The sequence below is a fragment of the Malania oleifera genome, chromosome 7, assembly GCF_029873635.1.
Source record: "Malania oleifera isolate guangnan ecotype guangnan chromosome 7, ASM2987363v1, whole genome shotgun sequence".
Taxonomy (NCBI): Eukaryota; Viridiplantae; Streptophyta; class Magnoliopsida; order Santalales; family Ximeniaceae; genus Malania; species Malania oleifera.
In genome coordinates, this window is record NC_080423.1 from 101478939 (window position 1) to 101494383 (window position 15445).

At 34.6% G+C, this 15445-nt stretch overlaps 1 protein-coding gene across 3 annotated transcripts in view; it reads left to right on the plus strand.

Annotated features, from left to right (window-relative positions):
* Positions 1-1903: 1903 nt before the first annotated feature.
* Positions 1904-15445, plus strand: part of LOC131160260 (DNA (cytosine-5)-methyltransferase CMT2-like) — a 78601-nt gene continuing 65059 nt past the window's right edge. The window contains exon 1 of one of the 3 annotated variants that reach the window (XM_058115717.1): positions 1904-2773. In XM_058115717.1, the coding sequence (XP_057971700.1) occupies positions 2369-2773 (405 nt within the window). In that variant the 5' untranslated portion in view covers positions 1904-2368. The remainder of the gene's footprint in view (positions 2774-15445) is intronic. The other 2 variants (XM_058115719.1, XM_058115718.1) reach the window with 2 other exon arrangements.

Consider the following 15445-nt stretch of genomic DNA (forward strand, 5'->3'; position numbering starts at 1 on the left):
TATGCCTTTAAGATGGATGTTTGTTTAAAATATCAATACAACGCATGGATAAGCTAGTTAGATGAGTTAATTTAATTTAATTTTTTTAACCAGTTGAGACTTGTCTAATGCACTAGATCTTTAAATATTTAATTTGTTAACCATTGTGCAAATATATATATATATATATATATATATGCTTATATATTATTGTAATATATATAATTAAAACATAAAAAATAAATTATAAATTTATATAAATTAATTTACTAGCATTGTGTTAATTAAAAATATTAACCTTCTTGAAAACTTTACTAGCATTGTGTTACGTATTTAACATGATTTTCTTTTAGGTCTCATCACTCGTGCAATCATTACTCAAGCTTATATATATAGGACCTAAAAACATTGTATTTTGAAATTGAGATGCATTTTAGTAAAATTGTCGAGAATGTTAGCAACACCATGCCACCATTATTAAAATATGTGATTATAATGTCATCACCTAATAGCACGTACCTTAAAGTACCTATGATTTTAAACAAATAATGCAAAATTAAATTGATCTTTTTTTAATTAATTTCTATGTTTAGCCATTCATTTAATGAATGCATTTTTTTTTTCTTCTAAAGAACCAATAAATACCAAATTTATATTGTGGGGGAATTGTATATGAAAACTAGTGTAATAAATGCGTGTTTTGAATTGTATAGATAATTATAATAAATATAATTTATTTGCTAAATTTTTTTATCAAAATAAATTTAATCGACTCTTATTACATTATCAACTAATAGTATATACCTCATAATTCATGTGATTTTGAACGAGTGATACCAAATTAAGTTAAACTATATAGGATATCTTTTGAAAAAATGAAATTGACCTACATATTTACCAATACATTTTATGAAGGTATTTTTTAAAGAGTCTAATGAATATGTATGTTAAATTGTGTGACTATTATAATAAAAAATAAATCAAGCATTTATAAGAAATGAAGGACATTGTATAAAATATATTATTTATTATTTATTTAATTTAAACTGAAAATGAAATTAGAATTATAGTTTTCACGTCAAAATAATAGAAGTTCTTGTTTTACTTCTATATAAATAATAGTCGCCCGTGTGGCGCGTGATAAGCGTGATAAATAAGTGGAATAACATGTATTAGTGTTTTGAATTGTGTAGGCATTATAACAATTCTATTATTTCCTATTTGTTTATTCAATAATTAAAAAAAAAAAAGGATTAGCTCTTTCACTTTTATATTTTATTTTAAATTTTAAATTCTAAAAATTAAGATTGAGATTTTGAAAGTTATAACGAGACTTGTTTTCCTTTTATATATAAATAATTGCCATATCACAATGTCGTATTAGTCATAATATTTGGTAATTAAATACTCAAATTAGTCACAATAGTTACTTTTTTTTTCACAAAGTCATCTATCCTTTTTTATATGCTATTCATAGTCAAAATTTACTTAATCAAAGTTATAGTAAAAAATAATTTACCTCTTATCTCATACTCTTCATTTATCTCAATATCTATATTTGACAATTTTAACGTAAAAATCTCATTCCCTAATCATTGATATCCAAGACTATCTCTTCCTCTCTTGAGTGATAAGTTCTCATCTCAAGAAAAAAAATTAATTTAAAAAAAAAATAATTCCACAAACTGGAACTCCAAACTTTTAATATATCTTATTTTTGTGAGAACATGAATTTTAAAATTTATATTTAAATTTACAAAATTTATAAAAACTATAATATAAATATTTTATTAACCTTTTTCTTGAAAATTTACTTTAAAATTAATATTTAAAATGCATAGTCCCCAACACCATCATCCCTTTCAAATTTTGTGTAACTTTAAATTCAAATATACAGACTGTTGTCCCAAAAGCTCTCATCCCCATGGTAGATCCACCATTAATAAAGGAGAGAAAGCACTCAATACACAAAAGTCTCCAAACAGAGTCCTCTGTTTCACCTCATCTCCACTCCATCCTCTGTAAATTTTCCAAGCCGGGCGTTCAAATCAGAACAGTGACTCTCAATTGCTTCACAGTAATTTCTTCTTCCAAGTTCCAACAGCTCCCCACTGCCCAACCCAATTCCTAGAAGTGCTCCCCACTCTCTGCCCACTGCTCTCTGCATCCCATGCGTCTACATTGCACACACACACACACAAAAAATTTAATATTATTATTAATCCCCCATTCCCGCCAAAACCTTCCCCTCAACAGTCAACACTCCTTCACTTCCTGCATACAAACTTCCCTCTCGCCCAAATTTACCGAAACGCCACTCCTCATTTCTCTCCCCCTCTTTCTCGCTTCTTTTCCAAATTAGGGCTCCGCTTCTCCGAGATCTCCTCCAATGTCGGAGCAGCTCGCCCGTAGAGTCTCCCCCAGGCCATCCGATCCCTCCGCCTCGAAAAATCACGCCCGAAGAAAGTCTCTTTTCTCCTCATCTGCTTCTTCTCCTCTCCCCCTGGCTTTCGTCGCCTCAGATCTGGAAATGTCGGACCGGATGAGGCTTCGCCGATCGCCGCGGTTCTGCGCGACAGCTCGAAACTCCGATTCCGGCGCCAGAAAGGCCAATGCGGCGCCGCCCGAGGGATCAGCAGCGAAACCGCCGAATAAGAAGAAGCTGAGAACTGGCTCGGAGCCTTCCAAGAAGAAGAGCGAGCTCGAGGAGTCGGCCTTCATGCCATTCTTCGCCGGCGATCCCGTCCCCGACGACGAAGCTCGCCGTAGATGGCCGTGGCGGTACCAGGAACAGGTACTGTACTTGCATGTTTCGTTCGTTGACTCGGAAACTGAAACGAATCGATTTTTTTTTTTTTCGAAATTTTAGAAATTAATCAGCGTCTCGCTTTCTAAAGTGAAAAAAAAGAGAGTGAGTTTAGATTCTCTGAAAAGTGCTTTTTGGCAATTAATAAGATTATTTACTAATTATTAATAATTACTTATTTCTTGTATTTCCCGAATTTCTCTGCTTGCTAGTCCTTATATCCAACGGGTTTGATGCTGCCACGTCGGTGGAGCACACTTAAGTGTTATGATGACGTGGCAAGACTGGTGAAGTAGGAACAGGAACCGGAGCATGTTTTCTGAGTCGGGTATAACTTAGAAATTAGCAGTGCGTGCGTCCCACAATCGGACAACGTACGTGGTGCTGACAAGCGCCAGGTAACTCATTTTCATGGGCGAAGATTCGTTGCCACCGTGTACTGACATTTAAAAAAAAAAAAAAAAAAAAATTTATTTTCAAAAATAATTTATTTGCCTGATAAAAATGTTTTTATTCAATTTCTGTTGTAACTTCTAAAATTATTATATTTTTTTTCTATTGTATTATACATACTATCCTCTCCACTATTAATTAACGAAATGAGGAGACCATTTTTAATTTATTTTTCTTGCTCCTAGTATTAAAAAATGTTATAACTTTAATACTTTTATATGAAAATTTATAATTTATTAAATATTACTCTATCCATAACTACTAGTACGACAACCCATAATATTTTTTAATGTTGTCATATTTTAGTATAGTAATATTATATTGCATTTTTTGAATATTATAAATATCGTATGATAAAGTGTATTATTACGTTATTTTGTGAATACAATAGCTAAATTGCTAAAAGTGGATAATTAATAATATAATATATTATAATATATTATTATATCATAATAATAATATCACTTAACAATAATAACACTTACTATTTTTATAATTTTTTATTCTCAATATTATAAGAATTTACTATTATAAATATCCTAGTAGTTTGTGATAATGCTATATTGTAGGGAGCATTATTGTGGAGGATATTCTTGTCCAAAAAAATAGGACCCAAAGGCATGTAAACCATTAAGGATTCCATATTTTATAAAATCCTTCATTCTTAAAAAATGTGAAATTACTATACATCACTTTTTGACCTCAAAACAAATGTGATAGTAAGATGCCATATGTCACGATTCCACATTGAATGTGTATTAGGGAGATGTTGAGTATGTAAGGATGTTAGGTGCTTTTTATGTGATAAAATTATGAATGGGCCAAAGTGGACAAGACAATGCCAAAGTTGGGTTAGAACTATTACATTTGGTATCAGAGGAATGGGTGTATTCTACACGGAGGCATAGGTCCCACACAAAGGTGTGGGCCATTCTGATGGGGTCTTATAGATTAGATGGAAGATCTTCTCACGATCCCAAATTCGACATGTATTAGGGAGATCTTGGGCATATAAATATGGTTTAGTCTTAAACCTTGTGAGGTGCCTTTATAGGATAAAAATGTGAGGCCCAATGGACCAAAACAGACAATACTTCATTGGAGTTAGGCCTAGACCTTTATACAATACATATTATTGAGAATCTTCATGGATTATGTGAGCCAAAAGGGGTGGAATGAAATCAAAAATTCAAGTCATGATGGCCATTCCATGAGATTGTCCATTTTTTTTCCAATTGAAAGAGTGGGGGCAAAATGGAATCATGATTCCATTTTCTCTGCAATTGGGACATGTATTTTTTTTCCATTTCTCCTTTAATAATAAATAAATTACAATATCATAATTATGTTTAATAAGATATAAAATACTTCAGTACTTAATGCGTAAATCTCATGAAATAGTAGTAATTGTATTCATATAACTGGAAAATTCTATGATACATCATACACACGCTGTTGCAAGCTATTGGTTTTAAAAGCTATGGAAGTTGAGGGGACCCCCCTAGATTCATGACATAGATGGTTAGATAGTCAAGTGTTATATAAAATAATATGAAAATAACATGTGAATTACAAAATTAAATCATAAAGTTTAACATAATAAAATGCATTTCAAATAAATCCTATAGTTGTATAGTAGATTAAATCATTAATAGAATATTTGATATAATAAATATTATTAAAAAATAATTAAATGTTTACTTTTTGTGTAATATTACATTATTGTTGTTGATATTTTGATTAAATATCAATATAGAGCAGCCTGGTGCACAAAGCTCCCATGTGTGCAGGGTTCGGGGAAGGGATAGACCACAATGGGTCTATAGTATGCAGCCTTACCTTGCATTTTTGCAAGAGGCTGTTCTCATGCCTCGAACCTGTGACCTCTAGGTCACATGACAACAACCTTATCGTTGAATAATAATACTAGAAGACATATATAACCTCTAGCACACCCCCTCAAGCTGGAGCATAAATGTTATATGTTCCTAGCAAGTTACAAATAAATTTAACATGGGTACCCCAAGAAGCTTTGGTAAAAAAATCAGCAAGCTGCAAATCAGATTTCATATAAGCAGTAGTAATGAGCTTTTGCGCAAGTTTCTCCGAAACAAAGTGGCAATCAACTTCAATGTGTTTTTTCTGTTCATGAAAGACAAAGTTGGAGGCAATATAAAGAGCAACTTGATTATCACATATCAACTTCATAGAATGAGAATGTGAAAAACCAATTCTTCCAACATGTTCTTCAATCAGACAAGTTCACAAGAATTGTGAGCCATAGCTTTATATTTTGGCTCTGCATTTGATGTGACCACCACAATTTGTTTTTTACTCTTCTTAGAAACCAAATTACTACCAACCAAGATACAATACTTGGTTATGGATCTTTGCTCAGAAGGTGACCTAGCTCAATCTGCATCTGTTTATCCATGAATATTAGCGTGAACCTAATCACTATATAAAAGACCTCTCCTCTCTCCTAGGTGCATCTTTAAGATATTTCAAGATGCGAAATATCACTTCCTAATGACTTTCCTCATGGAATCTAGAAATTGACTCACAACACTTGTTGCAAAAGATACATCCGGTTGAGTTACTGTGAGATAATTCAACTTTCCAACAAGTCTCCGATATTGTCCCTGATTAGGGAGCAACTCACCCATATCTAGCACTAACTCGCTGTTAGGATCCATGGGTGTATCAACTGGGTTGGATCCCAACAATCCATTTTCACCAACATATCAAGGACATACTTCCTCTGTGACAAAACGATTCCCATACAAGATCTAGATACTTCTTATGGTTACCCAAGAAGTATTCAACAGTCCTAAATCTTTGGTTTGAAATGTAATCTGTAGAAAAAGTTTGAGACTCTGAATACCTTTATTATCATCACCTGTAATAACAATATTATCCGTATAAGCGACAAGAAGGATCCTTCTCGATTAAGTATGACGATAAAACATAAAATGATCCACTGCATACTCTTGAAGTCCAAACTCGAGTACCATAGCACTAAATCGACCAAACCATGTTACGGGAGACTGTTTTTAATCATATAGTGCATTCTTGAGCTGACACACTAAGCTTGACTCCCCTTGAGCAACAAACCCAAGTGGTTGCTTTATATAGACCCCTTCCTTAAGATTACCATGCAAGAAGGCATTCTTCACATATAGTTGATGCAAAGGATTGTGACAAGTATTAGCCAAGGAGATGAACAAGCTTACTGGTGTAAGTTTGGCAATTGGAGAAAAGGGGTTGGAATAATCCAAACCATACACTTGACTATTCCCCTTAGCAACAAGATGGGCCTTTAGAGGAACCATACAACCATCAGGGTTGACTTTTAAAGTGTACCCATCTACAACCAACCACAGACTTGTCAGGAGGAAGTGATACCAAGTCCCAAGTGCCATTATCCTGTAATGCATTCATCTCTTCAACCATAGCATTCCTCCACCCAAAGTGGGTTAAGACTTTTGAAATGCATTTAGGAAGGGCAGCAGATGATAGAGCAGTAATAAAACAATAATAGGAGGGTGATAAGAAGTTGTTGAGTAATTGGGTAAAATGGAAGACCTAAACTCTGTGATAGGTCTCTCCCTTCATTTATAATATACATAAGTACAATAGGAATGACCATAATACCCTAACTAACTCGCACTTATTACTAACAAAACTCTTAACACATAATAGTAATAATGCTACAAGACTAAATAACCATTCATACTCCCCCTCAAGCTGGAGCATATATATCATATGCTCCTAGCTTGTAACAAATGAATTTCACACAAGCACGTCTCAAGGCTTTAGTGAACAAATCAGCAAGCTAAAACCCAGACTTCACATAAGTGGTCATAATGAACTTTTGTACAAGTTTCTCTTTAATAAAGTGGCAATCAACTTCAATGTGCTTTGTTCGCACATGGAAGACAGGGTTGGAGGCAATATGAATAGCAACTCGATTATCACACGTCAACTTCATGGGCTGAGAATGTGGAAAATCTGGTTCTTTCAACATATTCTTTAGCCAAACAAGTTCACATGTAGTGTGCCCTATACACTAGCTCAGCACTCAACCTGGCAACCACAATTCGTTTCTTACTTTTCCTAGACACCAAATTAACACCGACAAAGATATAATACCTGATTGTGGATCTTCGATCGGAAGAATATCCGGCCCAATCTACATCTGTATATCCCTAAATATGAGTGTGACCTTGATCCTGATATAAGAGACCTCTCCTTGCTGCACCTTTGAGATGTCTCAAAATGCGAATTGCTGCACCACAATGACTTGTTCTCGGGAAATCGAGAAACTGGCTCACAACACTTGTTGCAAAGGATATATCTGGTCGAGTGATTGTGAGATAATTCAACTTTCTAACAAGTCTCTGGTACCGACATGGATTAGGCAACAAATCATCCATATATGGCATTAACTTACTATTGGGAATTTGGGATCCAATTTTTGTTGTGACAATGCACTCATGGTAATTCGTTAGTTGTTGTTTGGTGTTATTAACGGTCATTGGTGACCTTATTAGGACAGTGATAGTGCTCATAAGCTGTTTTTGTTTTTGTTTTTTTTTTCGGTGTGAGGCTATGGCAATGTTGCTTTCTTGGGACTGCATATGATGTTATTGCTGATTTTTGCATGGTAGTTTCAGTTGTTCTCCTCTCCAATTGTTCCAGTGCTGAGTGTTGCTTTCTCAGGACTGCGTGTGAGTTTCTTGATGGTATGGCAGCCTTGTACTAATTTATCTAGTGGCTTGTTCATGGCGGGTCACCTTGTTCGTGGTTGTTCCAGTTGTTGTAGCAATTAATCTTATGATCATTGGTTTGAGTTTGTGAATGTTGGGATGCCGTTTGCAAATCCCAAAAGTATGATACTGCGTAGTGTGACTATATCAAAGGAGGAGTATTCAAGGTTTCTACTGTATCAATTGTCTCAATAAGCATCTATTCACATTGCTTCTTTTGCCCAGAAAGGTAGTCCTACAGTTTGCATGTCATTTGATATCCTTCCTACTAGTCCTTGGATTATCGATTCTGCTGCCACTGACCATATTTTATATATATATATATATATATATAATATAATACAATATTAGCTACTATTATGCGGAGTAGCCATAAGGGCATGCTACACATCAAGCTAAGCTCTAAGGGTAGGAAAAGAGAGCTGAAGAAGAGAAAGGAAAAGCTAAGCTCATAAGCTCTAAGGGTTAGCTACATGGTGATGTTAGCTGCAAAGAAAAGATAGGAAGAAAGGAATTGTCCTCTCTCTACCTCTACTTCTCTAATCATCACAAGATCCCATAGATCTGGTGAAGGAAGGAAAGAGAAAGAGGAAAAGTGGGAGAAGCGATTTCTTCGGATTCTCTGGGTGTTCTTCTCGATAGATTCGATACGGCCGATTCCGGTATGTAAAGTTTATAGTTTATGATTTATTTATTTTTTGTATAAAGGTTATTGATGTGAAGTTCATGATAATTGAAGATCCTTGGTTGCAGTATATTTATGAAAATTTCCTTACACGTAGTGGAACCAACTTCTTTTGTGATCTCCAATATCCTAAATATCTCGCTCAAGTTATCCTTACTGAGTGGTCCACTATTGCTATTAAGGGGATAGGAACAGTAAATCTTAGTTTTTCTTCTGCTTTATATTTTCTTAAATCTCCTTTCAATCTTATGTTAGTAAGCTTACAAAGTCATTAAATTGTTCTATCACATTCCTTCCTGATTCTGTGGTTATTCAGGATCTGAAGACAGGAAAGACAATTGGCACAGGACGTGAGGCTCGTGGACTTTACTACTTTGAGTCGCCTTCTCCACCTATTGCCTGCACAGTCGCAATTACACCACTTCAAATCCATTTTCGCCCTTGGTCATCCGTCCTTGAACAAGTTGAAACGGCTAGTTCCTACATTGAGTTTTGTGTCTAATCTTAAGTGCATGTCTTGTCAATTGGGCAAGAATCATCTTGTTCTCTTTGCTCCTTGGGTCGACAAATGAGTGGTTAGTCCTTTTGTGCTTGTCCATTCTGATATTTGGGGTCCTAGTCATGTGACATCAAGTTGGGGTTTTGGTACTTTGTTACATTTGTTGATGGCTACTCTAGGATGATTTGGTTATATTTAATGAAAGATCGTTTCGAGTTGTTTGATATCTTTTGTGCTTTCTGTTCCCAAATAAAGACTCAATTTGACATGCCAGTTAGGATACTTCGTAGTGATAATACTAAGGAGTACTTCAGTACCCAATTTAGTACTTATATAACTAACTCTGGTATTATCCATTAGTCCTCGTGTCCACACTCCACAACAAAATGGAGTTGCAAAGCAGAAAAACAAACATATTCTTGAAGTCACTTGTACCCTGTTGTATCAAATGAATGTCTCCAAAGTCTTTTGGAGTGATGTTGTGCTCACAACTTTCACCCTCATCAATAAAATGCCATCCTCTGTCCTTGATGGTAAAATCCCATATTTAGTTATCTTTCCTAAGGTTGCTTTGTTCTCCCTTCCTCGTATATTTGGTTGTGTCCTTTGCCCATTAGTTATCTCGAGGAATGGATAAGTTGGATCCTCATGCTATCAAATGTATTTTTCTGGGCTATTCCTATACTCAAAAGGGATATTGATGTTATAATCCTACTTTACATCGATTCTTTGTCTTTGCTGATGTCGCTTTTTTTGAGTCTACACTATACTATTTTGATTCCTTAAGTTCTGTTGACTCTGATGAGTCCCTTCCTCTGCCTTGCCTTCTAGATCTGAACCTAGTATCCGTGCCCAATCTTCCTCCATCTTCATCTAGTTTGAGTCCTTCTCGTTGGTAGAATCATCTCAATTTGCAAGCATACAGACGTTGACTCAAAAGGGAAGTGCCTTCTCCAGCTTCTACTACTGTGCCTCTAGTTCCCTCGTCGGATGATCTTATTTCTCGTGATGTTGATCCTCCAATAGCTGTTCAAAGAGGTAAATGCACTTGTATACAACATCCACTCTATAATTTTGTTTGTTAAGATTTCTTGTCACCTTCTTATTACTATTTTGTTATTCCTTTTCCAAGATCTATTTTTGAAGCCCTATCCCATTCTGGGTGGAGGACGACCATGGTTGAAGAGATGCGTGCACTGCATGATAATGATACTTGTGATTTGGTACCTCTTCCTTTTGATAAGTCTGTGGTTGGTTGTCGCCTGAGTGTACAATGTGAAAGTCAATCCTGATGGTTCTGTGGCTTGGCTTAAGGCTTGCCTTGTTGCTAAGGGGTACTCAGGTGTATGGTTTGGATTATTCTGACATATTCTCTCCAGTTGCTAAACTTGCCTCAATAAGTTTGTTCATTTCTTTAGCCACCACCTGTCATTGGCCTCTACATCAGTTAGATGTGAAGAATGATTTCCTCCATGGTGATATATGGAGAAACCCTTTGGGTTTGTTGCTCAGGAGGAGTCAGGTTTAGTATGTCAGCTCAAGAAGTCATTGTATGTATTAAAACAATCTCCAAGAGCATGGTTTGGCCATTTTTAGTGTTGTTGTACTTGTGTTTTCAGTGCGCAGTAGATCACTCTATATTTTATTGTTATACTCCGTCGGGTAGTATTTTGCTTATTGTATATGTGGATGACATTTTGATCATTGGTGATGATGATCGTGGCATCTAGGACCTAAAACTTTTCCTACAGAGTAAGTTTCAGGCCAAAGACTTGAGACCATTGAAATACATCTTGGGTATAGAGGTATTGAGATCTTATACGAGAACTATCTTATCAAAGAGGAAATATGTTCTTGATCTTTTAGATGAGACGTGGCTATTGGGATCCAAACTTGTTGATACACCCATGGATCCCAATAGTAAGATAATTCCAGATATGGGTGATTTGTTGCCTAACCTTGGTTGGTATTAGAGACTTGTTGGCATGTTGAATTATCTCATAGTCACTCGACCAGATATATCCTTCGCAACAAGTGTTGTGACTCGGTTTCTCGATTCCTTGAGAACAGGTCACTAAGATGCAGTAATTCGCATTTTAAGATATCTCAAAGGTGCACTAGGGAGAGGTCTTTTATATTAGGATCGGGGTCACACTCATATTTAGGGATGTACAAATGCAAATTGGGCTGGATCGCCTTTTGATTGAAGATCCACAGCTGGGTATTGTATCTTTGTTGGTGGTAATTTGGTGTCTTGGAAAAGTAAGAAACAAATTGTCGCTGCTTGGTCGAGTGCCGAGTCAGAGTATAGGGCTATGGCGTATACTACATGTGAACTTGTTTAGCTGAAGAACATTTTGAAAGAATTAGGTTTTCCACATTCTCAGCCTATGGGGTTGATGTGTGATAATTGAGCTGCTATTCGTATTGCCTCCAACCCTGTATTCCATGAGCGGACAAAACATATTGAAGTTGATTGCCACTTTATTCGAGAGAAACTTGTACAGAAGCTTGTTACGACCACTTATGTGAAGTCTGAGTTTCAACTTGCTGATTTGTTCACTAAAGCCTTCGGTGGTGCTCATGCGAAACTCATTTGTAACAAGCCAGGAGCAAATGATATATATGATCCAGCTTGAGGGAGAGTGTTAATGTATTTTTAGTCTTTTAGCATTATTATTATTATGTGTTAAAAGTTTTGTTAATAATAAGTGTGAGTTAGTAAGTGTATTATGGTTATTCCTATTGTACTTACATATATTATAAATAGAGGGAGAGACCTATTATTGAGTTTTGGCCTTCCATTTTACCTAGCTACTCAACAACTTCCATTAATAATGGATTGAATTTTTTCATTTATTCCAAAATTGGGAAATGGGATCCATAACGACGGATTAGTGGAATTCCTTTTTATCCCAATAATCATATAGAGGGAAGAAAAGTCATCATTTCCGACTCTGCAAATTATATTTGAACATGCAAACTCTCTTACGTTTAAAATCCTTTTTCATGTCCAGGAGGATCCAAAAGTATTTTTAACAGCCCCAAATGCTCTTTCCTTTTATTATGTGACTAGGTACCCAAATCACCCAAAAGTTAAAATAATCTATTTTACTCATTGTGCTATATTTTTTCTAATTTAGTGTAGTTTTAATTTGATAATTCAATTAAATCTGTACAACTAAAAATTACATGGTAATAATATTAAGTTGTTCAATTAACTAGCATATTCATACTAGAATCTTATCTTTTCTCCTATTAGGTTTAAAACTAACATAAATTTCTTAATTAATGAATGTTTAATAAAGTTGTAGTCTATAAAAATTGCTTGTTGCCACCAACAATGCTTACAATGTATAGATTGTTTCGAGGCATGCAAGATTGAGAATGAACAAGCAATTTGGAAGGTTCTAATGGCCTTTGAAAGGTCTCTTTGACACTCAAATCAATAGAAGATTTTTAGGGTCTGTTTGGTTTTGTTGCTGCGTTTTGTTTTATATTTTTGTTTCTAGACAGTGAAAATACAGACACAAAAATGCGTATGTTTATATTGTCAATTTTCTGTTTCTATTATTGATTTTCAGCTGTTTGCGAAAAAACTGAGAACCAGATTTTATGATTTTAATTATTTTGGCAACCTGTTGTCAGAAATATTAATATCCAAAAACAGTTCTTTTGGATTAAATATTCATTTTATATACTTTTAAATAAAAACAAAAATAAAATGATCATATGAATTTAAATATAATTAAAATAAAAATACACATAAATTTTTTTAAAAAAATAATAAAGCCAATTACAAAATATTTTTACTATTTTTCAATTGTCATGTCCAATAAAATTTTTTATTGTAAATTAAATTTTAAAAGAATGATGATTAAGTGAAATAATTATAATAATTTTTATTTTTATTATAGTATTTTTTTTAATGTGTGCTATTTGGAATTTTATTTTTTTAATCGTATTTTAATAGTATTATTTGATTTAAAAGACAACAAAATGAATATTTTTTAATTAAGTTTTGAATTTGTTATGGTTTTATAAGTATTAACCAAATAAGTTATTGGTTTTTGGTTTTTTGTTTCTATTTTTGATTTTTAGATTTTGTTTATGATTTTATCTTCTGTAATTTTTGACAATGATACCAACCAGCCTCTTAATAAGTAGTTTGTGGGGGAAAAGAATGAGTACAATCCTTGCATGAGAAGTATTGTGGGATTACTTATAAGAAGTTACCATAGATAGACGGGGTAATTTCGTAATATTGAAAAACTTCAGGACATGAGAATTCTCTCTCCTCCATCCACTTATCCTACTCCACCAACTCCTCCTCTTGGCCCTCGATGAACCCCACTTCCTCCTCCTACTCATCCTTCACTGCAGCCAAAGCCTTTGCTGCCTCCACCCTCACTGACTTTCGCTATCTGTGCGCACACAATTCCTAGTTGACGCTTCTTCCTACTCCTTGGCCCTTGCTGTCCTCTGTCTACACCCCTTCTTGAGCTTCCTCCTCCACTTAAACCTAGTTTCCAAAATTTTTTTAATACAATTAATTGTTCAGTAACATTAATTGTTAATTATTTCTAAGTTGCATTTGCAAGCATGAATTTCAGATTTTAGATTTGGATTTGGGTAGATTTGGACAAATTTCAACATAATTTTATATTACATCTTATCCAAACAAACTTACTAGTAATACTAAAAGACATAAATAACCTCTGACAGTTGTTTTTTAAATGTTTAATTTTTTTTATAAAATAGTATAATTATATTCAACAAAGTGTTTTACTATAATAGTGAGCTGTTATATTACCACTCTTACAATTTATTATATTATTAATAATTATTAATGTAGTAGAAATAATTCATACAATATTATATATTTAAATGACTTGGGTATTCTGTGGTAGTTTTTTGGTTTTGAGATTTTATGGTGTAGGAAAGGGTTGAAGATCTGGGTGAAAGTATACATTGTATTTGCTGAGTGAGGTTGGTTTGCTGGTTGGCAAATTAATCTACTTGTCACTAGACCTAACATTTCTCTTGCAGTGAAGTGGTGAGTCAATTTGTGGAAAATTCTAAACAACCACATTTTGATGCTGTTTGTAGGATTTTGCAATATCTCAAAGGCTTTCCAAGCAAAAGTTTGATATTTAAATTTAATGGAAATTGTGAGATTGTGGAATACTCTAATGCAAATTGGGCTGGATTTGTTGATGGTTGAAGGTCTACTATTGGATATTGTACATTTGTGTGAGGTAATCTTGTTATTTGGCATGATAAGAAAAAAGGCAATTGTAGCAAGATCTAGCGCTGAAGCAGAATATTAAACTATGACTCATATTGTGAGCTTATGTGGCTGAAGTCTCTAATGTTCGTGTTAGATGACCACTTTACCTAAAAGCTTAAACTGTTAGGTTTAGGGCCAACAATGTATATCAAGCTTTAACACTCCCTTGCACGTGCAGTCTGACAACACGTGGAAAGATAAAGACACAATAATATCACTCATTATAGGGAATACAATAATTTTTTAAATATCACACTATAAGTGCGGGCAACAAGACTAGAATCCAGGACCTCCTGGTAACCAACTCTGATACCATGTTAGATTACCGCTTCACCCAAAAGCTTAAGCTGTTAGGTTATGGGCCAACAATGTATATCAAGCTTTAACAGTTCGAGATGGGATTCTTGGTGAGGAGTCCAATAGATATGTTTTGTGATGATCAATCTGCATTTATATAGTTAGCAATCCAATGTTTCATAAGAGGACAAAGCACATTGAAGTTAACTGCCATTTTGTGTGGGATGCTGTGTTGTAGAAGGTCGTGAGGACTCCCTTTGTGAAATCTGTGGATTAAGGCAATGTTTTTACGAAGCTTTTATTTAAGCTCGCCTTGTCTAAGGTTTGTTACAATTTGGGATTAGGCAATATTTATACACCTCCATCTTGAGGGAGGGTCTTAGCAGAGAATATGTTATTTTAGTACTTAGATTGTGTTAATGAGAGTATTTTTGTCCTTTAAAGACTTTATTAGGGCAGCCTGGCGCACAAAGCTCTCACATATGCAGGTCTGGGGAAGGGGCGGACCATGATGGCTCTATAGTATGCAGCCTTACCTTGAAGATGTTATTTTTGTCTCTAAGATTTTATTATCATTATTAATATATAAGAAAGCAGACCTAGAGCTGTATGTCGGCTCTAGAAAGCTGTCACCTGGGTTTTTTTTCCTCTTCTCCTCTCCTCTCCT